At 47.8% G+C, this 25796-nt stretch overlaps 1 protein-coding gene and 1 long non-coding RNA gene across 3 annotated transcripts; one reads left to right on the plus strand and one right to left on the minus strand.

The window, feature by feature from the left end:
* Positions 1-7049: 7049 nt before the first annotated feature.
* Bcl6 (BCL6 transcription repressor) lies at positions 7050-18412 on the minus strand. 2 transcript variants are annotated; one of them, XM_003477082.5, is made up of 8 exons: positions 18248-18412; positions 16513-16734; positions 13947-14915; positions 13234-13418; positions 11698-11865; positions 10562-10692; positions 10305-10442; positions 7050-8262 (listed from the first exon to the last, which is right to left on the minus strand). In XM_003477082.5, exons 1-8 carry the CDS (start codon positions 18406-18408, stop codon positions 8119-8121), a joined length of 2118 nt encoding a protein of 705 aa, XP_003477130.1. In that variant the 5' UTR covers positions 18409-18412; the 3' UTR covers positions 7050-8118. The 2 variants fall into 2 exon arrangements, with proteins under 2 accessions (XP_003477130.1, XP_063117291.1); XM_063261221.1 differs by lacking the exon at positions 11698-11865.
* Positions 18324-21326, plus strand: LOC134478768 (uncharacterized). The gene is made up of 2 exons (XR_010051655.1): positions 18324-18502; positions 20411-21326. It is a non-coding gene; the product is annotated as an uncharacterized LOC134478768 (long non-coding RNA).
* The last annotated feature ends 4470 nt before the right edge of the window (positions 21327-25796 follow it).

Below are 25796 nucleotides of genomic sequence, written 5' to 3' on the forward strand. Positions count from 1 at the left end.
TGCAGACATGAGAACTCTGGTCTCTGGGAGTGGTTTACACCCCCAGAACACCACTCCTCAGGGCACTCTCCTTTCTATCTCCCGGCTACTTAGACAGCAAAAGGAAGGCCACCATCTGCAAAAGGGGGGATCCCAGAGTTCATGCTGCACAGTCCTTTCATCTGTAGTTAGAAACCACATTCCAGGGAGACTGAGTTTCCAGGCCCAGGCCAGTAGCTGGTCAGTGTAGAGTGCACTGTTCATCCAGGTGGGGCTGCTTAACGCCTCCCTCCTGCCCTCTCTGGTCACTGTATGGGACCTACAGAACCCTGCTTAGCAGGCTCCCCGCCTGCCTTGGCACGGAATGGCACTGTGAGAGTCTGGGGATGCACTGAGGTGCTGGACTCCAAGGCAGGCCCTGGTGTCTTCCTGTCTGCCTCCACTCAAAATTTGTAGTCTCAACCCTAGGAGAATTCCCATTCTGGAAGTCTCAGTTCCCTTCCTCCCAGGCTGTGCTGTGCCCTGCAGAAACCTGTGCACAAGGACAGAGACACACAAGACAAAGCCCTGCTGGAACCCTTGGCTGCAAGTCTGTAGGCAAAATCCCATCATGACCCCGCCAGTAGGCCCTGTGTTCTGCTCGCTCACCCTGGGTTTCTCATCCACCAACTGGGATGCTTTTTCTTTCTGAAAGCCTATGGTAAGGATTAGAGAGCTTGGATAGCATAGCCTTTTGTGACTTGTACTTATAGTGTCCCAGAAGCCTCTGCCTGCTCTCCTGGAGGATTCTGCTAAGGACTGGCCTCTTTTGCCTGAGGGGTGACATATGATCCCTTGGTTTTCAAGGACAAGTGGAAACCCGAAACTTACAGAAGTGACCTAGAGTGGAAATTTACACACCGAGGTAGGTCTACAGAGGAGAGATCTTGGAACTAGAGAACCTCAAATCATATCCCATAGGTCAGCAGCTGGTTCTGTTGTATGCGGAACAAACACACAGACACAGGAGACCCTCTCAAAACCCAGCAATGGTTCATTTACTCTTCCTTTTCTTCCCTGCGGCTGCAAACTTCACTGCTTGCCCTACTCTGCCACCTTGTGACAAAACACTGGACTGCAATAGTAAAACCCAGACGCCAAAGGCGCTGTAGCACCCCCTTAATGGGACCTACAGGCTCCCACTCTGCGCGAAACAAACCTGTACAGATGTTCAGGGCTTTCCAGGCTGAGAAAATTCAAAGCTCGAAGGGGATGGGGTAGAAAAGTTGAAGTGGAGCAAACAACACGCTAGGCAAAAGGCAGGAGGTAGGCACAAGCCTCGTTGCTTTGGAAATGATGTGTCTGCCCTCGTGACTGAAGCGCAGGTGTGGCAGGCAGAACTGACTGGAGGTGAAGCCATCTCTCACCATCAAAAAAAAAAAAAAAAAAATTATACATGCGAAAGCCTGGGTCAGAGTGTGGTGGGAAGATAGATACGACTTGGTCCCCGCCTCAGCTCAGTGCAGCCCTCCAAGTAGAGGGCTCACTTTCATGGTGGTGGTGCCACTGTCTTGAGACTCCCAGGTGCACGCCCAGGCTCCTCGTCTCATCTCCTGAGCAATTCCGGTTTCATGGCTTCCAACATTCTACGTCAGCAGGGATCAGGGGAAAAACTTCCAAACCGTTGTCCAACATAAAACCTTGCTTTCTCAGAGTAAATTACCTGGGGATATTTATTACAGTAACAAAGAGGAGTACTGGGGTCACCCCTTAGCACAGGGCCTCTGCAGACATCTGCTTGGAAACCCTCTACCGCATCAGGCTGTTCTCTTTGTCACTCCTGCCCATTCCTCTGAGGTTTTCCCTTGCCGGGCCTTGCCTGAGAAGTGATCACATATGTGAAAAATATACAAAGAAAGTGGTCGATTAGGGGCTGCACAAGGCTGTGGAGATTGGAAGTCATGGCACTGTGAGGCGGTGATTTCAGTGGAAATAATGTCACAGGAACTGCATCTCGGTCGTTAGAGTGTCTTTGTTTAATGTCACAGGACTTCCTGTTCTGAAGAGAAAAGGAGTTGGGTTAGACTCAAGATCCCTGGCCAGGGTTACGCCTTCAAAATCCCTTGAGGAACATGGGCCGTGTCTATGGCCTCCTACAGCAGAGAGCCACTGACTGGATCAGATCGTGACAAATGCGAATTCACCATTAATTTGCTAAAGGCAGAGAGTGATACTCATCTCTGGTTGGGGCTCAGAGATTTTTATCAAGGCTGCGATGTCCCGATCTGTAAGTTCCTCATGGTTCCTATGTCATAGAGACCCACCTGGACCTACACTTTTTTCAGCTATCTGTCTAACCAAAATGTGGTTGCTCACTGAGCACACTTCTGTCTGCTCGTGCTCTTTTGGGATGAGACCTGTGAGTGACACGAAAGAAAACAGCACAACTGGTCAGAGGAAGATGAAGAAAAGCAGCCCCCAGCTCGGCTGAATGCTAGTCTTTTTGCAGTTTGTCTTCCTCACTGGTAAGAAGGGAAGCCAAGCGACCCTGGTGAGCTACTGTGAAGGATCCAGTGAGAAACAGAGCTCCCCATCACTCCTCTTCACCTCCAGAAGCCCGAGGAAGGACATAAGAAAGAGAAACCATGGCAGGGCCATTCTGGAGAGCATTCTACCAGCCATCTCCCTGCTTACGGACTGGTCTGGGCCTTGTTACAAATGCATATGCTGAAGTCTTAATCCCTGCTACTCAAGATGTGATGTGATTTGGAAATAGGGGTGTTATAGATATTGAGGGTGGCCCTTCACCTAGTGTGACTGATATGCCTTTATTTAAAGTGCTTTTCTTTAGCATGTTTATTTGGCTTTTAATGGCCACAATTATATATATATATATATATATATATATATATATATATATATGAATGATACAGTGTAGTGTTTCAGTACATGTATACATTATATAACAGTCAAACCAGGATGCTTAACATCTTAGCATGCCTTATTTATCATTTCTTTGTGACGGGAACATGCAAAACTTTATTTTGCAGCTATTTTGAAATATTCAATACAGTATCGTTAGCCGCAGTCACCCCACAGTGCCATAGAACACTAGAATTCATTCTTCTCATCTTTCTGTGTCTTTATACCTATTGTTCAACCTCTCTCTCTACGCTTCCCCCCTACTCACTAAGGTGTAACTACTGTTCTGTCCTTTACTTCCATAAGATCACCTGTTAGACCCCCACCTCTGAGTGAGAGCTGGCAGTGTCTGTCTTTCTGTGCCTAGCTTATTGTACTTAACATAACAACCTCCAGATTCATCTGCACTGCTGCTGCTGCTGGGATTCTATTCTTCTTAAGGCTTAATTAGCATAGTCCACTTTATTTACCCATCCATCAGTTGAGGGCCACTTAGGTTGTTTTCACATCTTGGTCACTGTGAACAGTGCAGCGGTGAATCTTGACACACACACGACCCTTCAGCATGCTGATTTCATTTCTCTGGAATACATTTGCCCAGCAGTGAAATTGCTAGATTGTATGATAGTTCTATTTATGATCTATGGAGGAACCTCTACAGTTTTCCATAGTGGTTATTCTAATTTACATTCCCAACAGCAGTGCATAAGAGTTCCATCTCTTCATCTATGCTGAAGTTTGTAATTTTTGGCTTATCTGATCCTAACCATTCTAGCTGGGGTAAGAGGACCTTGTGGGTTGAATTTGCATTTCCTTGATGATTAGGGACTCTGTTTTCATGCTGGCCATTTGAATATCTTCCTTGGAGAAATGACTATTCAGGTTTTTGCCCATTTTTTTAATCAGACCTTTTTTTCCTTCCTCTTTTCCCCTAGTCCCTGCTATTGAGTTGCTCATGTATGCCGGATAATATCGCTTGCTGTGTGCATAGCTGTCAAATACTTTTTCCATCTTATAGACTGTCTTTCACTGTGTTGATAGTTTCCTTGACTGTACAGAAAACGTCACATGAAGCAAGAGAGGTGATACTTTTACAGGCCAAGGAACCATTGGAACCCAGGGAAGAAACTTGGAACAGATACTTCCTTACAGCCCTCAGAGGAAACCAGCTTTGCCAACACCATGTCTTGGCTGCCCAGACCTTGAGACCATAAGTTCCTGTTGTTAAAACTACTCAGATTGAGGTACATCGTGACCACAGCTCTAGGTAACCAATACAGCTCCAGAGATGACTTCTGTGGGGGAGACAGCTCTGTGCAGACAGGAGGAGGCACTGCAGTTCCACAGAAAGGGTGAGAGATACTCAACCAAAGGAAACTGCTTCTCCAAGGCCAGGGAGATTTAACTCTTTGAGGCCTGGGGCCATGTTACAAACTTACCTGGTAGTTAGATATTCACTCTGACAAAAATTCTCGGTGGCACCTTGCACCTATCAACTTTCCCTTTTGGGACTGGTTTCCTTGACTATATAAGAGGATTGTGATCCCCAAATTCCTTTGGTTACAATATTCTGTGATTTTGATTCCATATGAATACATTCAACCTGCTTGCTCAGAGCACAAAGAAGAAAAAGAAACTTCACTCTCCTTACAAGCAGCCAATCAACTGTGATTATTTGCATCACTTAAGAAGGGGCAGACCCCAAACCTTGGGGATGATATGGTATACTAAGAGGTCCAAAACCTGTTAAGTCTGTTTGCTAGACTCCGAGGCCCTCCTGCCTTGGTGTCTGCCTTTCTAGAAGCCCACTGTCCTGGGGATTGCTGAAGATTGTCCTCTTTTCCAGAGGGTACCATGCATGCCCCTGGATGTCAAATTGGGTATGCCAGACACCATAGTGTATCTTTTGGAGCCCTTCTCTCTCTGCTTTGGACACTGAAAGAACACTGTCTTTCCAAGTTGCCATAGTATTTTGAGTTAACCAATTTTTGAGTTACTTTAGATGGATTCCATCATGTCTCTACTATAAGGGAGCTTGAATCTAGTCAAAGAATATTTGTGACTACAAATGGCCAATATCCCCTCCCCAGGCTAGAATGCCAATAAATTATGCTTTTCTGATTCCTGGAAATAGATTCACACAAACCAGATCAAGTCATCAGGGAAAGATGAGGTCTGGAGTCATGGACTTACTATAAGGTGATTGATTATAAGAGAGATTAAGAAGAGAAATCTCCAAATAATGACAGTCTTCATGGAACCAGGTACTGGAAGATCATCCCAGTTGTGGGGACCTTATTCTGATGTGACCCAGTCACTCTCCAGGAGTCAGCTTCTCTATGCTTCTCTTCCCCATTGCAATTCTCTTAGCGTTTTCCCAAGAATGACTCTGGCAGAATTGGACACAACATACTATTAATCATTACTCTGATAGAGAGAGAAAAATGGGAACTCAAGTTCCTGAGAAAATAACCCATTTCTTCCCAGAAACCTAAGCCCTAATAACTGAACTAAACTGGTTAAAGTTCTACCAACACACAGTTGTGTGAGGTCAGCCATGCTGGACACGTCTGGCTTCCTGACCTTAGGTTAAGTCCCTGTGTCCATTTCCCCATCTCTAAAATAGAATATTTATTTGCATGCTTTCTTGCAGTAGGGGTCAGGAGCAGGACCCTACTGTCCACTCTGGTCCAAGCACTAGGTGGCAGGAGGAAGTCTCCAAACTGTCCTGTCTCAGTACCTTTGCAAATAAGAGGAGACTTCTGAACAAAGGACACTTTCTATTCTGTCTCTTCTAACTCCTACATAGCTAGCTGTTCGCTTCTTCCTGTGGGTCCATCAGAGCTTAGCTCCCACGCACGCTTCTTCCTGACATCCTCAGAATCTTTTCCTCCGAAGTCCCTGCAACGTAGACAAGAACATCATGGGTGCCCCTTTGATGACATACAGTTTGAACCAATTTGCGTTGAAGGCAGCTTCTATAATAAAATTCTACACTCCTCTGCCCAGGTTGATCTGTTTTGAGATGTGTCTTTTTTACTTATTATTGATCACTCATTGGCTGTTGTCACTGTTTGATCTTCTCTGTTCTTGGAACGCCACCCACAGTGTCTCCTGGCCCCTCAGCCTGTCTATTAAACAGTAATGATACGTAAACAGGCTCAGAGGTGCTCTGGGAGCAAAGGGACCCTGGGGCCAGTCTCCCTCTGCCTGCGGATTGTCATTCCTGAAGCTGTCTGTTTTGTAAGTTCTTCTGCCAAGTTTCTATGGGAGCAGAGGGATCATTTTCTCCATTTTCAAAGAGCAGGGTGAGATGAGGCTTCAAGCTGGCAAGTCTTTTAAAGTCACTTTCAAAGGAAACCTGAGCTGAAAGGCCATGCGGTTGGCAGAGGGTGGTGTGACTTTCTGAAGCTCTCTCTGGGGTTTGGGGTGGTCAGTTCTCCTAGGCTTCCTAGCACGTGCTTGGAGCCTGCTGCATGGCCACTGCCAAGGGACAGCACTGTCCAGCCACCAGGCCCATGGACCTTGGAAAGGCTCTGCCTCCTCCCCCTCCCCACCGCCAGGAAGGGACAGGAAGGGGGTGTGAACTTTCTGCTCTGGGCCAGTTACCAGAACCACATTGTCCTCCCTGTCCTCAGGTCCTGTCAATCAAACTTAATCCTTGGGGTTTTTTGAGGTAAAACACAAGACAGTGCCAAAACAAGCAGAGGTGAATTTACGTCTGTGTCATGGGATTATTAATGGCCTAGTTCACCCAGTCTCTTCATGAACTGGCTGAGAAGGGGAACCAGAAGGAAAATGATTGTCCCAAGTCACATAGGAAGAAGTAACTGAGTTCTACCCGCTGCTCAAAGCATTTCTGCAGGGGTCAAAGTTTGTTTGGCTTGAAGCCAGTCATAAAGCTCCTGAGGCTACAGGAGTCTGTTGATCTCCCAAGAACCTCCAGAGTGTCCCAAAAGAGCTGAAGGATGAGCATCTGAAAGCTGCGGAACACCCCAGTGCTGGGAGCCAGTGTAAGTGCAGGCTAAGCTCCCCCAAACAGCCCTGGCCTCCTCTCAGCCTCTCCACTAGAGTAAGAGCCCCCTGTATTCAACATTCCCATTCCATTCCCTTCCCACCCATTCCCATTTCCCTTTCCCATTCCCTGAGGTAAGACCTTCGGGACAAGCTGATTTTTCAACATTTTATTCCGATATTTGTACAGCTATATTTTACAACATGGTAATGCAGTTTAGACACAGCCAAACCCTGTCTCCGGAGAAGTTATAACACAAGCATGACGCAGAATGGGATGAGACAAACACTCCCTAAGAGAGTTTAGTTAGTGACCACTTCAAGTCCCTGTGTCTGCCTACACTTCAAAAAGGGATGGCACACTCCCGTCCATCGCTAAAAACTTCCGTGAAAAAAGGCACCGTGAGGACACATTGTACAGGTATATACAAACTGAAAACTAGAACAAAATTACACATTTTCTCCTTCTTCGGCTTTTTTTGTTCTTTTCATTTTTTTAATACACACTTTGTAAATTGTAAACCTTCACTTGCAAAAAAATACAAATACACTGAGGCATTTTAGACAAAATATTTTCTTACTTATACAGATGCAATACTTAAAATATTCTCTTAAGTGCTCTTTCTCAATAAAGATTCTCAGATCCGTGTCTGCCTGCAGATACAAAATCGAGCCTTTTACGCAGTTTTATATTTTTAATATATCTTTTTAGGTTTATATATTTATATTATATATATATTTATATATTTACAACTCTGCCATATATTCCTTCACCTTTGGTTAAAAAAATTAAAGCCCTCTCTTTGATAACATACTGAAGTCCGGTCTTTTAAAAGAATGCTCATTTACATACAAAAGAAATATGTGTTCCCACAAAACATATACATTCCTCATTTTCCAGACGAAGTCAAGTCAGAACTTTCGCATATTCCCCTGCTTTGATATATAAAATGATTTTGCTGTGTTTGCTGACATGGTTTGCCTTACACGGAGGAGAAGAAGCGATATTATTTTCTTATGTTTTATGGCAGTTGGGGGAGGCAAGCCGCTGCAGCTCCCAGGCCCCCCAGGCCCCGTCCCCCACCCCCCGCCCCCAGCTATGATTTGCACTAGTGGATGAAAGAGGCACTACATCATGGGATGGACGTTGTTGTAAAGTGTTACAGTATCCTTTGGGTCGATTCTGAGGAGTGGCTGGAGGGGAAAGTGTCAACACTCCATGCTTCAGCAGGCTTTGGGGAGCTCCGGAGGCAGGTCGGTGGCGGACACGCGGTATTGCACCTTGGTGTTGGTGATGGCGCCATGCTTCTGGCGCAGGTGAAGTCGCAGCTGGCTTTTGTGGCGGAAATGCAGATTACACTTCTCGCACTGGAGAGACACCAGAAGCAGACCATTAGCTGTCGTCAACCCAAGGAACCTGTCAGCACTCAAAGCCCCAGAGAAGGAGATTCTTCCCATGAGGGATGAGCTGGGCTCTTTCCTTGCAAAGGCAGGTGAAGGAATCTTGACTTCTGCTGTGGTGCCACCCATTCCTTTCCCTTACTGAACACGCCTACCCCTGATTCCCTGCATGAATGCAAGTCTTACCCAAAAACACCACTCAGGTGCCAACTCCCTTATGCACTGATGTATTTCTGAATCTCCCTAGGATAAAAATAATTCTTCTTTCCTTTGGATCGCACACTTACTGCCTTGCCATATAGCTGCCTTGTGTATTAACATTCTTATCACTAATATTTACAATCTCCCTAGTGCCTAGCAGTAAAGTACCTGATAAATCTGAATACATTTAGACAAATGTATTGGGCCAGTCTAAGTTCATGGGTATTCTAGATGCTAAGATACTTTTCAATGCAGGTATATTTCCTACTAGGCTATATTTCTCAGATAAGCCAGCAAAGCATTAGCAAGTAGAGCTGCTTCTCCCTTTGATTCAGTGAATGTGTGGTAATACTTCCAAAAGTCGTGGCTTAAACGTAAGGGGATAACTGAGACTTGATCCTGGCTCCACAAATAGGCATTTTTAGGTAAAAGCCGAGCAAATCCAAATACAGTGTGGACTTCATTAATTCATTAGTTGTGACAAATATTTCAAAATGTGGAAATACCAACAATATGAGAGTCTTACGTGTAACCTTTGTAAATTTTGTCTAAATCTAAAACTACGCTGGAATAATAAAACTGGATAAGCTATATTCAGATACAGAATGCTTAAGGTAAAAAGAGAGATGAATTTAGAAAATTATAGATAGAATGGGAAAGATAGTCAGCAAAGATCCCTGGTATTAAGAGACCCAGGTCCATTGTATGCTGTTACTTATAGTTTTGGGTTCTAACCATGTTATTTCTCTCTGTGAGTCCTGGATCTCCCTTAGGTAAGTGCCTGTCAGTACATGCTGAAGGTCATTTTCAACTCTGATATCTTCTGTATCTAAAATTATAGCACATGATTATATAGCAGCAACTTACTGGATTCTTATTATGTGTATGTGCTATCCTGAACACTTAGCAAAGTGCTTCACTCAACACTGTTACTGTGTAAGGAAAGTACTATTTTTCAGGTTCATTTCATAGATGAGGACATTAAGGCACTACATGGATAACTAATTTGTCCAAGTACAAAGAGCAAGCAAGCAGACATTGATTCAAAGCCTTAGGAACGTGTGAACAACCGCATTTTGCAGGTTAACCTCTGGGCTGTAGGAGAACCATTCACTCACTATTCTTGGGCCCATTCCCGCCTACAGAGATGTGACAGCAGTCACAGACAATGTGTAAATAAACTAGTGTGGCTGTATTCTAGTACCGTGCAGAGTGACTGAAATTTAAATTTCATATACTATACAATGTCACAGAATACCATGTACATATATACACTCAGTTTTAGCTCACGGAATGTTAAAAAATTAGCCCATGGCCATTATTAGCTGAGATCCTGCTGTGGGGCGTGACAGTCCTAATGGCCCTTGTGGGGCAATGTGCTCCACAGCTGGCCGTCTTCTTGGTTGAAGTAGCCTTTCTCTGTTTTTTGTTTTTCTCTTAATAACCCACATTTTCCTGATTCTCCTCCTACTTCTAAGGTAGCTCCTTTTCAAACCCATCAGCTTTTCTTCAGTGTACCTCTAACCCAGGGAATAGCTGTGCCCAGGCAATCAGAAAGTGTTTGTAGAATGAATGAATGTCCCCTAAATCTGCCTATTTATAGACTGGACTGTTTCCCTAGGGCTCAGACCACTCAGCCCAGTGCCTCCTCTTCAAGATACTTAGGCTAAAGTCAAGCAGGGTATATTTGATGACCCTGGTCTCCCACGGTTAGTTCAGCAGGCAGCTCCCTATGTGCCTGAGATGGGAGCAAACAGTCCTGCTGGACCAGTCCTCCCCTCCCGGGCAGCCACGTTGGGCTCACGTACATGGTAAGGTTTCTCTCCCGTGTGGATACGCAGGTGGCTCTTGAGAGTCTGAAGGTGCCGGAAGCGGGTCCCACAGATTTCGCAGGGATAGGGCTTCTCCCCAGTGTGGATGAGCACGTGGGCACGGAGGTGGGCCACCTAAAGAGGAGCACAGGCATAAAGACTCTGCCACTGGGATGGGCCACAGACCTTCCAGCAGCCACAGGTCACAGCCAAAGCCCCAGAGGCCCACTCACCCCAGGCCTTGCTCAGCTCACCTGTACGAATCTGGCTCCACAGGTTTCGCATTTGTAGGGCTTCTCTCCAGAGTGAATTCGAGTATGGGTTTTCAGGTTGGCTGGCCGGTTGAACTGGGCCCCACAGATATTGCAACGATAGGGTTTCTCACCTAATCATCAAAAAAGGAGGAAAAAGGAAAGCCATGTCAATGGGAAAGGTCTCCCATGGATTTCAAGGCCAACTCCCACCCTCTGAGGCTGCTTGTGCTTTCTTACTTTTTGGGAGATGTCAGAAAGAAAGAGAGAAAGCCCAGAGATCTGTTCCTGGCCTGTCAGCTTCCCCCTACACATACTGGCACAACCTGCAGAGCACCAGGCCCAAGGAACAAGCAGTAGCATCAGGTAGGGTGGTTTGAGGTGAGGCAGAGGCAAGAGGGGCAGATTCCAGGAAGCCTGGGCTTCAGAACCAGTGCTGTCAGCAGCATCACCTGTCTTCAGAACCTGGGCAAGGCACTGTCCTTCTCTGGGCCTGTTTCCCTCCCTGAATCTGTGAGGCTAAGTCACACGACCTGAGAAGGCTCCTTTGCCTCCTCCTTTGTCACTGGACATGACTGACGCCATACTCCACTGCCTCAGCAGGGAGACACAACCAGGCTGCTCTGGTTTCTCTTAGAGCAAACATACTTTTCCACTGTGGCCAGTGCAGCTGTATCCATTTGTAAGAGGGATGGGACATGGGTTTGAGTGGAGGCTGCGGCAGAGGAAGCCAATCAGAGAGCTGAGCCTGCCTCCACAGAAAGTTCCTGGGAGGAGGAGGCCACTGAAAAATGTAAAACAAATCTTTGGAAGACATTAAAAGGCCTTTCACTATCTCCTGGCTTTGCAGAAGCATGCACAATGTCTCTATCAGCCTCGGTTTCTTCACCTGTACAATGGAAATAACCCTTCTGACCCCAGCAAAGGCAGAGAGGCAGGACAGAGTCTCAGAGGAAAGACAAAGGATATGGAGAGTGGGGACCAGCCTCAGCAAAACAAGACAGGACTGAGCCCCTCCTACGGGGCCTACTCCCTGCCTCACCCAACTGGGCCCCAAGGCCCCTGGGGCTGGCTATGGACCCTCTGCCTTCCTCCCTAGGAGCCCTGGAGCATTCAGGCAGAGCGAGGCACGGCCATACCCGTGTGGACGGTCTTGTGGCTGGCCAGGTTGCCCTTGTAGCGGAAGGAGGCCTGACAGCGGTCACACTTGTAGGGTTTGTCACTGTGGGTCTGCAGCGTGTGCCTCTTGAGCGAGGCCTCCTCAGAGAAGCGGCAGTCACATTCATTGCAGAAGAAGGCCCCATTCTCTGTCGGTGGGGGAGAGGGACACAGCGTCAGTCAGCAAGCCACAGAGGAAGGTCTTAAGGCTCCTTCCCCTGGAGCTATCCTGGTGTCACACAAAAGCCCCCAGCTAACCAACACTCACAAGAGCTCAGAGCAAAGGCCCTATGGGAGTCTATCTGTTTCTTAGCATTAGGATCCTCGTGCATGGAGGAGAAAGGGGACAGATCAGACTGTGAGGTAGAGAAGAGAAGTTCGAACCCACAGGGCCCCAATGGCCTGTACCAATTCGCTGAATATGCAATGGTTTTTCCTTCTTGCTTCTAGAAGGACCTCTGAGAACTCACTTTTCTTATGGTTTATTTACCTTCAAACTCAGAAGCCCTCGGGCAAGACCCTTCCTTCACCTCTGAGAGCCTCTCTCTGCTCTCTGTCTCCAAAGTTAGGGTCATAAATCCTGCCTGCCTTGTAGGAACATGTTACGTTACACAAAACAAAACACAAAGCATTATAGAGAAGTGAGATATAGTGAACTTAATTATACTCTGAGGTCACTGAAGTGACAGTAAGGAAGACTTCCCAGTCATCCCTGTTCCTATTTGGATTTTGTGTCTCCAAAACACCTCTGTGACACTAGGACACCAAAACTGACAGTAGAAATAGAAACAGAGGCCCAGAAAAAAGGAACTGGAGTGCAGAGCAAGACACATAGCTAGGGGACAGAAGGGGACAGTCCCTGTTCTTTTCTGACTACAGATTTATGATCCTGGGCCAAATATCTCTAAATCAGCAACTTATTTCTTTTTTGACTTCTATAAATATTTGAAAATGGCATGCAATGTATGATGGCGCCATAATGTCACAGCCAGAGTGGGTGAAGAGTTGTATCGTTTATCTTGTAAAAACTATGATGCCCATCACCAAATATCCAGAAACATTAATTTAACCCACTGAGTTCAACTAACTTCATTCTGCTAACATTTACTGAGTAGCTCCTGCATGGGAAGGACTGACTAAGACCCACAGAGGATGCTGGGAGGACTGAAGTCAGACGCTTCTCCTTAAAGAACCCAAAGTCTAGCATGGCAGAGGAGGACTGGGCAAGCTCTGGAAGCAAGAGCCAGCTTCCTGGCTCCCTTTGCTGGAATGGAGCTGAAAAGACTGCTCGGTCAGTCTTGATGGCACCAGATTCACTCCAATACCCCACCAAAACTTGCTCTGGCCAAGGAAGTTTCCAGAGACAGGAAAAGTAGGGTCATCCACTGGTGATGTGCAGGGCCAGGGGAGTTCTATCCCAAAACTAGGGAGGACAATGCATACACAACAGAAGCACAAAACCCAGTGGCGCTTCCCTCCCGGGCAAGGAGAGGCAGGAACTCAGGAACGGGACTCACCACAGCTGGAGTCTGAGTACTCAGACTGAGTCTCTCCCATTTCCTCCGGGAACGTGGGGCCAGCGGTATGGAGGCACATCTCTGTGTGCTGCGGGGACTGAGAGCCACAGGATGTGCACTTGGGGGGATGCATGTAGAGGGGCGAGTGGCCCTCACTGGTGCTGCGTGGGGAGCCTGTCAGGGACCTGCGGGCAGGAGTAAAGATAGATTAGTACCTGGGCGGGGGAGTCCAATCCTCTGCACCCCTGCACATTTTCTCCTCCTTGTGGCAGGCAAGCCCAGAGGCTACAGCTGTCACAAGGCCTGAGGCCCCTAATCACTCTCAAGCCTGCCTCCAAATAACATCTATGGGATCAAACTGAGTCCAAACCCCTCTCTTGGGCCCAGTTCTTTCTTGAGGTACAGCCACCAACATTCTTTCTCACTGTAAGGGAAGCTTGAGGGTCCCTTGCTATAGCAAGACCACGGGAAATATCTTTGGAATCTGTGGGATACTCTTCTACCATAGAAAGGCATGATCTCTCTTGCTATAAAAAACATACTTATGTATAACACACTTCCTTACTTAGGTTAATTTGCTCCACAGGCACTAATTCTAAACCTTTAAGAGACTTAGCATTTTAGGCAAAACAAAAACAAACAAACAAACAAAAGAACCCAGACTTCTGCCCAGGTAATTCTGGAGCTCAGACCCCACCAGCCTCTGAAGTCACCTGTTCATGATGTTGTTGAGCCGGCTGGCTTGGGGGATGGTGGAGTCTTCCCCGCTGGCACTGAGCTTGGTTGGGGACTGGAGGTCAAGGTTCTCAGGCTCCATCGGTGGCTGGCAGGCAGGTGGGGCAGTGTAAGCTCTCGGTGAGAGGCGGCCCAGTTCAGCCTGCTCGGGCCCCTCCGGCTTGGCATTCTGGTTGAGACTGTTGAGCACAATGAACTTGTATTTCTTCCAGTTGCAGGCTTTGGGATCAGTGGGACTCTTGGCTGGAGGGGAACCAGAGGCCTGAAGGATACAGGCATTCTTGCTGCTGCAGGACTCTGTGGGTGAGTTGGGCTGGCAGTCAGATTTCTGGGGGCTCTGTGGACTAACCAGACCTTTCCTATTCAAGGGTGCGTTGGGGGGCTCGAAATGCAGGGCAATCTCATCCTCTGAAGAGGGTCGCTCTTCTTCTTTGCTGGTCTTGTCACAGAAGTATGGGGCATTCCGGGCTGTGGGGGCAGCAGGCTTGGGGCCCTCGGCCACACTGTAGCGCATGTCACCTCGTGCTTCCTCTGGGACTGCTTCCTTGGGTGAGTAGAGGCTGCTGTGGCACAGGCTGGGAGACACCTCCAGGGCCGGCCGGCTGTACTCACTAGGCCCTGGCCTGGCACTATCACAAGGGAGTGCTCGCTCCTTGGGGAAGGGGTTGGCCACAGGCATCCTAGCATCTCGAAGTTCCTCATCAGAGAAGAGGAACGGACTGACTGGGAGGTGACTGTACATGGGGTAAGAGGCTGGTGGTGTGGACAGGCCACCGTACAAGCTGGGAGCAAAAGCTCTGCTCTCACACCCAGGGGTGTTCCTCAGTGGGAGGTTGTTCTCCACCACCTCCCGACCCCGATAGGCCATGATGTCTTGGGGCATCAGCATCCGGCTGTTCAGAAACTCTTCACGGGAAGGTTTGATGGCAGAAACCATCTCTGCTTCACTGTGGGAGAAAAAAACACCGGGCAAAAAATCAGAACTGTTAAATGACCTGCCAGTGACACTGTTATGTAATCACTTCTGTGCTTGAGTCAGCTGGACGCAGGGGATGTGGCTTTGTAATAGGGAAACACAAAGAGAAGACACATACACTAGAAGTCTAGCAATGTGTCTTACAGTGGGGGAAAGCTGAGGCCCACAGAAAGAAGTAAATTATGTATTTTGGGGCTGATATGCTCATATCTGTGGACATACAACTTTTCTGATGCTAGAGAATTTAATAGCTTACATGAAGCTTGCAAAGCCCTTATCTCAGATCATGCATGCAAAATCCGGGGAGGAGGGAGAAGCAGGAATTTTACACACCCAGAAACAAGGAGGGAAAAATTTACCCAGTATAATTTCAGAGGGTCATTAAACAACAAACAAAGTAGATCTCTGTTAAAGAAAGAACCTGCCCCATATGCTAGATGGATTCACAGGAAAGTTTATGGTGAAGAACAGGCAGTAAATGCCAGTGCAAGAAACTCTGGTTTGCAAACCCACCTTGGTGTTTAGCAGCTATGTGACCTGGAGCTTATTATTTAAGCATTCTAAGCACAGGCCCGACCTATAGAAAGTCCCAAGAAATGACAGCAATGATGATCTCACTACCATTATCATCCACAGGAGACAAAAGACTCTGGCTGTAGACGCTCGAAGGAACATTATTATGTGGGGGAAAAAATAGGTCAGCTCAACATGGTCACAGTTAACTGAGCTAGAGCTAGTGAGCAAAAGCCAAGGGAGTCAGATTTCAATTTGCCATCGAGAGGCGCTTTCTGACTATCCAAGGTAGTCTCTGTGGCTCTGGGAACACAGAGTTCTGGACTCAGATGAAACAGCTTGGAAAACTCTTCTGTGGGGTAAGTATGCCACCTCCCCAGAGCAGCTGGGTCAAATGGGTCAGAAAAAATTAAGCCGAGAGTCTGTGTCCCACTTAGCAAAGCTCTTCACTTCTTTGTCCTTTGGGTTCCTCACCTTCCAATGAGGATTATCTCTTCCTTTCTCTTAAGTTCCCTTAGACCTAATGAAGCCTATTAGCAGCAGGCGACAAACAGGACAAGTAAGGCGGCCCCAGAGGCTGGTAGGGAACTAAGGACAAGAGCATGTGTATAAATGGTTGGAACAGAAATCTAAATGAGAACTAAAATACACATGCAAACAGTAAGACAGAACAAAGGTGCAAGAGCAAGCAGAGCGCTCGGGAACACAGAGGAAGAGCTGACCAAGGAAAAGCAGTGATCAGAAAAAATTCCACACAGAGGAGCTAGAACCCAATCTTGGTCTTGCAGAATGAAGAGGAAGAAAGGGCATGTTAAGTGATGGGAAGAGAACTAGAGTTGGTAATGCGTAGGACATATCTGGACAGCTGTGAGGAGTTAAGCCTGCCCGAAGGCCAGAGTTAATAGTTATGAAGGCAAAAGTGTGCAAAAGTAGAGGAATGTTGGTTGTGGCACAGTAGGGAGAACTGTGTTTCCCCACATGCATGCGGTATCGAGGGTTTCTCATCCAGAATCATCCCTTCTGCCTCCAGGTCCTCTACCTAGGGGGCAGCTCACCTGGCCTTGATAAACTTCCGGCAAGTGTCCACAACGTGCTCCATCTGTAGGTACATAGCGGTGGCCATCACGGCCATGATGTTCCCTTCCCGCAGGTTGAGCCGAGATGTGTACATGAAGTCCAGGAGGATGCAGAAGCCCTCAGGGTTGATCTCAGGATCCAGATTGATCACGCTGAGGTTGCACTTCAACTGGTCTGTGAAGATGCTATAGAACAGGCCGCTGCAAAACAAACGGTTCCTTCTTGTAGACGTGTCACATCTGTGATCATTTATAGCTGCTCAATTCATTCCCCAGGGCCTCATCCCAGCACTTCCATAGCAATTAATGGTAACTTTTGTGTATGGAGCACATATCAACTGCCAGAAATTCCATCAGTACTTTCTGTATGCTTTTATCCTATGTTCCTGCAAGGTAGACACTACCACTTTGTACTTTTTGGTGTGGGACAGCTAAGATCTCAGAGGGTAAGTAATTTTTCAAAGTCACAGAGCCTGTTTTCTTTTTAGTCTTAACTGCATGGATTGCCAGAGTTAAATTTAGCACACATTTGCAGTAACTATTCTTAGTCTGTATCTTTGGTATAAGTATTTTCCTCCTTGGTATATTACAGTATCCTTCTTTTTAGAAATCTATTTTTTAGAAGTAAGTTGGATGTAGAGGTCAAATAAATAAAAATATGCCTATAACTCTACTACACTGCTTTTCTCCAAGTCCACAGGCTATCAGAAGGTAAATTATTCCTAGTAGATTCCAATAAAAATCTTAAGACATGCTCCCAGGGACCAGATTGTCCAGTGGAAGAAAGCTAAAATTCTAGGTTGTCACTTCATATCTACTCTTTCTGGATGGATTACCAATTATTTCTTGGATTTGCCAAGAAATATCTGTGCAACCTTGGCTAAGATACTTACCTTCACTGTATCTTGATTTCCTTACCTGCAAATCAGCAGGAATGCTAGTGTGGATATTAGAGGCTCATTGAAACCATGGAAATATTAAAGGGATAGACGATGCCTGCATGCACTAAGCGTCAACAAGCATTACCTACCATTTTTATATCCCTAGCAGCCTCAGTCCTCTCCATTACTGAAAAGAAAGTACTTGTAGAAGTTGGATGGTTTCTAACCACATTAGGGACCTTGCACTCTCCATCATTCTACCTGCGACTTGCTTTTATCATCTCTGAAATGGAGGCACAGTGAAAGGGCTGCTAGGAAGGTGGATGGAGCTGATTTAATAGAATGCTGCTCTTAAAACTTGGACAACTGGTCAAATATGAAGAATTAACTGTCTCACTCTAACTCAATGTATTCTGAACACTCAGGAGATACAGGTACAGCATAAAATAAATAGTTATAGCAGAAAAGAGCAAAAAGGTCTCTGGTTAATTTGCTTAATCTGGTTAAAGATTCTCCTTTTTTTCTTCTTTTTTTCCTTCTCTTTTCTTTTCAACTGGCTAACTCAAGTCATTCTCCCTGTTTGCCCCAAACATATCCTTTCTTGTGGCAGTATATGACTGCTTCACCTATTATGACCACAAGAACAGAAGCCCTTTCCTCTCTAAAAGTGTATTCAATCATTAGCTTCCTAGGAGTGACAAAGCCAGGCCATGTGCTGAGGAGATCTGGCGATAAAGGGGACGTCTCCCCAGACATCTGTCCTACCTCGCTGGCTGCCAGCACCTCCGTTCCCAACTTAGTAGTTACAGCTCCTTCCTGTTCAGATCCCTCACCTGCAGGCCATCAGAACTGTCTTATGGGCTCTAAACTGTTCACGGCTGACCACGATGACGACATCAGTCAAGATGTCGCGGCTCCGGAGGCGATTAAGGTTGAGAAGAACGTCACTGGCATGGCGGGTGAACTGGATACAGCTGTCAGCCGGCGAGGCCATTTTGTCTTCACCTGAGCAAAAGATGCCAAAGTCCTATTAGTCCTCAGAAACCGTCCTTACCAGGAGGACAAAGCATGTGGCATAGGCTGCTAAGGTATGGCAATAATTCAGGGCCCTTGTGTTTGATCATAGATCAACTCATAACCCATCTCTGGGTATCACTCTTCATAGCTATAAAACATAGAAATTTTTTTAGGAGACAGGGCAAGGGAAAGACTCTGTTGAATGTTTTTCCCACATACCAAATATTCTGCCAGGCATTAAGAACCAGTGAATGTGTTGCAATGGAGAGAAATTTCATCTTGAAGACTACCAGGCTACTTTGCCTTTGGCCAGCTATGTGACTTGGGCCAGGTTGTTTTCTATTTCTGGGCTTTGGTTTTCCAGCATGGGGACAGTCATAGCTATGTCTGTTGTTTTAAACATTAAAGATAGGCGCCCAGAGTGTAGTAGGTCCCCCCCCCCCCGCCAAAATCAGAGCTATTTTCATCACAATCTAATTTCATTATCCCAGCCACAGCCAGTCTCTCTACATTACTGGGCTTATTTTCCTTTATGCTTGAAATACCTAACACAGTACATCTTAGTGCCTGGTAGCCGCAAAGTTAGTCTGAATAAAGAAATGAGTGAGGGAATAACTAATCATAAAAGGGTCGAGGACAAGCGAAGGGAGTTGGGAGGAACATAGAGGGAATTGTTAATCTTTGTGCCTTCAAACAAAAGATGTCGAAGTCCACAGCAACACATGCATTAGCAAAATTAAAAAGAAACAATTTGTCACAAAATTTTAAAGCATATAATTAGACTTACTTACCCAAAGCCTTGCTTCACAGTTCGAAATTTTGCTTAAAAACTGCAAAGAAGAGAAGAGAGCAAACAGAAATTGATTTAATGAATGTAAGATTGTCCACTATAGTCTTATTTTAGGACATGCGTATTTAGTTTTGCTTTGATAGCTGCAGCCTGCCAACTGCTGTGGTTTCACCACAAGCTAGCAAACATATTCCAGTTCTGCTCTTCCAGAAACAACAGGCACCCAAAGCTATGTGCTACCAACGTCTTCACCCCGAGTACTGAGACTGCTCTTACATACATTAGTTACATGTGCACACGCATTTTCTTTCTCAAGGTAAAACATTTATATCATCCCAACGCCACTTAAGTCTCTGGGAAAGAAACACTAAAAAAGGACATCTTTCTATATCAATGACAATGATCCTAAAAACAGTGGCCACTCTCAAAACCTGCTAAAATATTATCTTCCAAGCCTTACAATGATTACACAAGACTGATAGACTTAGTATCTCTATCCTTATTTCACTAGTGACGAAACTGACCCAGAGGTTCAAGTGGCTTGACTAAGACAAACAGCTAGGCACTATTTCCTGATTCTCTGGAACACTTAAGACAGAATACAGAGTCTACAGAATACGAGCTGAGATGGCATGTCTTCACATTCCTTGAGGATCTTTGCCCTCTTTTTTCAGTTTCCTCTCCCCTCCCTCCCGGGTCGGGTCTAAGACCAGAGAGAGTACTATAGCTTCCAAGTTTGTGTTTCTGCCTCCTGGTGAAAGATTTAACTATGTGGTTTACCTGAGAACTGGCCAGCGAGCACTAAACTTTAAAGAGATTTAATGAAATGTGTGTTCTTTCCAAATTGCTTTCTCTAAAACAATAATCACGCAAGGCATAGGTATAAGATTCTCCTTTATGACCAAAGGTGGGCTGTCAAGGGAAACCACATGATATCAGAATTCTTTTTTCCCTATTCGAAAAAGCAAAGCTCTTTAGAACTGTTTTCCGGGTAAAAGGGCCCTAGGCCAGTGAGGTCATGTTGGGTCGTGTAGATGGCTGACGGCCTGGCCCTAGGTCTCCTGGCTGGAATTCCTGTCCTCTATCCAAATTGGCCTACGTGCTGCAGAACATGCGAGACAGCACCCCGAGGTGGGTGAATCTCGTTTTTAAGTTCCTTCCCCCACACAAATACTTTGCGCCATTCCAGGCTGCTGAGTCTTACCAAGGGAGCACTCTAAAATGAGAAGTTTCTTTGAGTATGTAACCAAACACACCGACATTTCTCCGTGGTCAAAAGGGTCAATCGCACAATCTCATTGGTTTCAAGGTTAGTGTGTGCATGTGAGTGAATCAGGACGGGGAGAAAGACATGGCACAAGAGGCTGCCTCCTCCTCTCCCCATCCTAATTCAAGATGGAGTGAGAGAGAGCGAGAGCCACTAGTATTACGGTCCTAACCAGAGCTCCTTGATCATCTCTTTTGAAAAAGAATGTTGAAGGACCCATAAAGTTTATTTAGAAACTCTCTCCTCTTCCTTCATGGAAGAGGTCCTCAAACATTTCTGGAAAACCCAGGCTTTCCTTCAACCAGCTTTCAACCACCAGCTGTCTTGTGGATTTCCAGTTCCAGACTTTTGGAACCACAGGAAGCCGAGATTTGCCATTTCACCATGACAAGTGGCAATGACTCATTCCAGACACAGATTGAAACAAACAAAAACAGTTCCCCTGTGTCCACTGTGAGCTCAGATTTGGGCTTTCCACCGTAAGCCTCTCCTTGGCCTGGATTTTTAAAAATCGCAATGCAGTGGACTGCATCCTTACGAAATTCACGACTTTGTGAACTCCCCCTGAGTGTTACAGGGTGGAAGAACCCCCTAGAATTTGGTGTGGATTCTTCTCTTTTTACAGACCACTGACCTTTCCCATCCATTAGCGTATCTTGCTAACAGCCCTGATTTACTGTGGAGGATACTGGGAATAAACCTTGCCCAGTGTGCAACAAAATCTTGGACAAACCTCATCTACCAGCAGGGGTCCTATCAATGTCACTCACAAGACTCAACCCACAAAGCCATAACTCAGAAACTTAAAAAACTCCCCCCCAAACAAACAAACAAACAACCCCCTCCCCCCATTAAAAAAAAAAAACCTGCAGCAGGCCAGACTTGGATGCTCTTGGCTACAGGAATACCAAGAAAGAGTGAAACGTGCTCTAATGGGACTCCCACACCCTTTCCTCGAGTTTGTACATCAAAGAAGCACCTCGGTGAAGGCAGAGGCTGAAAAGGAGCTTCTTCTGGCAGAAGGATAAAAGGAAGCCTCCCCGCCCCTCCAAAAAAGGCAAAGAGAGAAAACCGGCAGAAGTGAAAGGGAACGCGAGCAAGCGGCAGGCGAAGCGATGAGTGAGCAAGCTATGCTTCCCTCCCTCCTCCCCCTGCCGGCTGGGAGCAGACGGCAGCGCGCTGGGTTTGCTCGCTCCTTGCAGCCGCTCAGCCCCGGCGCCACAAGAGCGCGCGCCCTGCTAGCCTGCGCAGACTCGCCCACCCCGAGGCCCCGTACCTGGCTCCAGGCACCGCCCACCCCCGGGCGACCGGCTGGCACCGCAGGCACCGCTGCCCACCCGCTTCGGAGCCCCCGAAAGAAGGCGCGCTGGGAGGCAGGGTGGTTAGGACCGTGGCAGCCCTTAAATTAGTTGCATTCAAATAAAGGTTGTCGTGCACTCCGGTAGCTAACATTGTGTATGTGCCGCTGCCCTCCACCCCCAGGCCGCCAAGGCAAGGGGTAGTGAGGGGAATGGCACAGCCCTCTCATTCCCGGAACATAGCCGATCTCCGCTAGCGGATTTCACAGAACTCTCTCTGCCTAACGCTGGTTCCAAGGAGAAGTAACTTTCCAGGAAGCTGCCGGCCCCCGACGGCCGCTGGGATCGCTGCCTGCGCCGGGGATTCACCGGGGGAGGAGGGGGGGGTCGAGAAGGCTCTCGGGGAACACGGTACACTTTCCCCTAAATCACTGGGCCGCGCGAGGTCCAGGGCTCTGATTCACCTCTCCGCTCCCCTCCCCCCAGGCACACATACGCGCAATCTATAGATGGGCAAAGGCGGACGAGTTAGGAGCGCAGCCCAAGACAGAACCCCGGAGTTTGGAGGCGATCTGAGGCTCATTTCAGGCCCAGGTCGCCCAACTCTGGCGTGTACCGGGCGCCTCTTTTCGCCTCTCTCACCCCCTGCTGTCCCCTCCCCGGCTCGTTAAAGTGAAGGGGTAAGCAAGGCGTCAAGGTCAAAGCGCTGTAAACCCAAGGCTGAGTCCCTTAGGAAGCAGCCCGGTGGGAAAGAACTAAACCGAAAGCCCCTTCCGCCTACGTTGGCAAACCCGGGAACCCAGATCCGCTCGGTTTCCGCCCAAAGTCTTTAGGAATGTAGCTACCAGGCGGAACCTGGCAGGGTCTGGGGATTTCAGAATTCTGTTTCCTCGAAACAAATCATAGAGTCAGGGAGTTCGGACTCAGAGGGGACCCGGAGCGCCGACCCCAGCAGGGCGCGCTCCAAAGTTACATCGCCTTCCCAGGATTGAAACTCCTGAGTGTCATCTCCTAACTGTTCCCGATAACTGGGTCCAGGAGATGATTTGGGGTGGAGGTCCGAAGGGGGCAGCCTCGGCTTCAGACGCCTCGGTCTAGTTCCCAAACTAGGAGGCGATGTCACACTCCAGCGCACCCCATCTGCGGCGGAGGCGGGGTCAGGGTCTGTCCTCGGAAGCTGAGTCCTCCCGCACCCAAAATACCATTCTATGGCTTTCTCATCCCGTCTCCCGATAGGATAAAGGAGGAAAACGTAGACTGAGGTTTTAATCTGAGATGGGGCGACAGTCCGGGCAATGAAAATTAAGTAAATTCACTTCCTATAAAGTAGGAAACCCATGGTTCGGGCAAGTCAAACCTCACCGTGTTTTTACCACTGTCGAACACTAGAGAGAGCCCTCGGTCCAGGCCTGAAGCCCAAGGCCCCCCTCCACGGCCCGCCCCTCCTCCTCACTGACCTAGTTTGGCTTTGGTCGCCTAATTTGGAGAACGCCCTTACCCCCTACCCCTCTCTTCTTTATCCAGGCCGGCTGTTCCGATTATAGGCAATCTAATAACTCCAATAATTCGCTGAAAAGTTCGAAGGAATATCTGAAAGCACAAGACACCCTTCAGGGTCAGGGACAAGGAATTTTAATAAGGCTGGGGCTGCCGCAGTTAAACTGGCACCGTGGCCCCCGCCGGACCAGTCCCTTTCCCAGCAGAGTCCAGCTAAGCAGCCCTTAGGGTCCAGACGCCCTGGGCGGGCGGTAAGGGTTAGGTTCAAACCTCGGGGGTGGAAAGGGGACACTCCTTGTGCTCTTGGCTGGAGGGTGGGGGGAGCGACAGACTACAAAGACGCATAGCACCATGACCTCGGCACCTGCCTCGGGTGACCGAGGTGTTCGAGGACATTATGTCCTGACTTTCAGTTCTGTCACGGTTGTTGCCAAGAGCGCTGCTCTCGCAAGCCTGCAAGCTTCTAGGAATTGCAATAAAACAGAGGGATGTGTTTTATCATCAAGATCTGAGGAGTACCAGCAAAGGGACGCTCCCTGTGCGGCCAGAAGGCCGGAAGACACTGCCAGCAAACACGTCCCCTGACACGGCTCTCCCCGCCATCCTAGCTGGATCGGGCTCAGCCTTTGCAAAAAAGGAAAGAAAAAAAAAAAAAAAAAAAAAAGGCTGGGGGGGGGGTGGTGGAGGCGAGAGGCACGATCTCCCTAAGCTAACAATGCCTTTTAAAATTTGATCTGGACAGAAGTCAGCCAAGGTCTTTATTCACGTTAATGAAGATGGAAGGCACTAACTGTCCTTGGAAAGCGATGAGTCAAACCTCACCGCGCTTCAAACGCGTACCCAGATTTGTTTCCAGCACGGAGAGAGGCGCATTTCTCTGACGCGTCCTCCGACAGCTCCCCGCAGTGGGAGCCGCTGAACTCGATTTGGGCGGACCTGGGCGGGGAGACCGCAGTGCCCTCGCCAGGCGAGCGCGCCGGTGTCCGCTAGAGGCCGCCACACGCCGACGCGCCTTAAAAGAGCTCGGAGCAAGAAAACTTCACTGAGATGTGGCCCAAATTCTGGGGAGTTTAGCTTCTGCTTATGAGCCCCCCTGCTACTGCTCTCCACACGCAGACACGCACACACGCGGCTTCTCGCCAGGCCACTAAGCACAGGTCAGAGGGACTTTCTGGGACCAAATGTGAGGCTCAGGATCGGTGTCATGTCCTTCTGCAACGCTGCAGTGGTGTAACCCCAGAGTTTGGAGACGCCCCACTCCTTGTCACCACTGTAAGCTTTTCATGGTTTTATCGAACATCTTAGGCTACTCTTTCTAAACGAATTTCTCCAAAACAACTTGGAGATGTTTTCCAATATACACTGGCCACGATGGTCAGGTGGACACGAGAGGTTAAAAATCAGGGTTAACTAGGACTGTGCTCCTTTCTCATAGATCCTGTAAAGGAACTGAGACCAACTTTGGTTTGAAACCACTCTGGAATTCTCAAGTTTATAACCTGGTCCTGGTTAGGTAACTAACTCACTACTAACATGTCCCCTAATCGTGCCTGTTTCTTCAACTGCAAAAGAGTTTAAATCCTAACCACCCTGAACTTTGGATGACACCCTTCTACCACTTTCCCAGGGCAGGCAGCACAGCCACAGGTACATGAATTCCGGTTTCTCCTAGTTGAGATAGATGCGGGATTGCCGAGACATTGCGTATGAGGTCGAGCATCCAGGACCCTTAAATTTTCATCCATCTTGCCAAAACTTTGGTGGTCGGATGCCGTACCCGTTGGAGAATACTCTCCCTCTCTTAATCCCACCGTTTGATGAGTAGTACACTGGGAGACCCAGAGGTGCAAAGGTTCGGCCCACCGCCCGAGACCGGATGTCGACCACGACCCACCACTAGGTGGCGGACTCAGTCCGTCCGAAAATCAACGTTTGGCCAAAACCGTCTAGCCGGATCCCCCACTGGCTTTTTTTCATCTTCTGTCTGTTGGGGGTGGGAGGTGTGGCTGCTTCCCAAACCAAAGCTGGAAAACATTATTTAGTGGATATCATTGCCTTCTTCCCGATGCTCACGTCTCTAGCAACCACAACGCAGAATCTGGGAGCTGCTTTCACGTATTTTACAGGATTTTTGTTGTTGTTTTCCTCCTAAGAGCTGAAAGTACTGGTAAAAGAAAGGGTGCACTTGTCTTCAGAGAGCAGAACAGCACTCGAAGATATTGGAAGAGAATTCTGCCAAACACTGGCCGGCTGGCATTAAAAGGGCAAAAAAAAAAAAAAAAAAAAAAAAACAGAGAAGAGAAAAAAAGGCGGGGAGTCGAGAATGAACCTCTGGTCCCCACGAAGAAAGCGGGGGTGGGGCGGGGGAAAGAACTAGGTCCTACCCTGACTCACTGCGCCCGCCAAAGCGTAGGGGTGCAGGAGCAGTGGGGTCTTTCTGAGGCCTCTGGGCTCGGGCTAGGGCTCAGGTTTGCAGCCGCAGCTCCTGGCTTCCGGGGAGGGGGGCGCGGAGT

Source organism: Cavia porcellus, unplaced genomic scaffold, assembly GCF_034190915.1.
Source record: "Cavia porcellus strain 051 isolate PalLab524CR breed Dunkin Hartley unplaced genomic scaffold, mCavPor4.1 scaffold_14, whole genome shotgun sequence".
Lineage (NCBI taxonomy): Eukaryota > Metazoa > Chordata > Mammalia > Rodentia > Caviidae > Cavia > Cavia porcellus.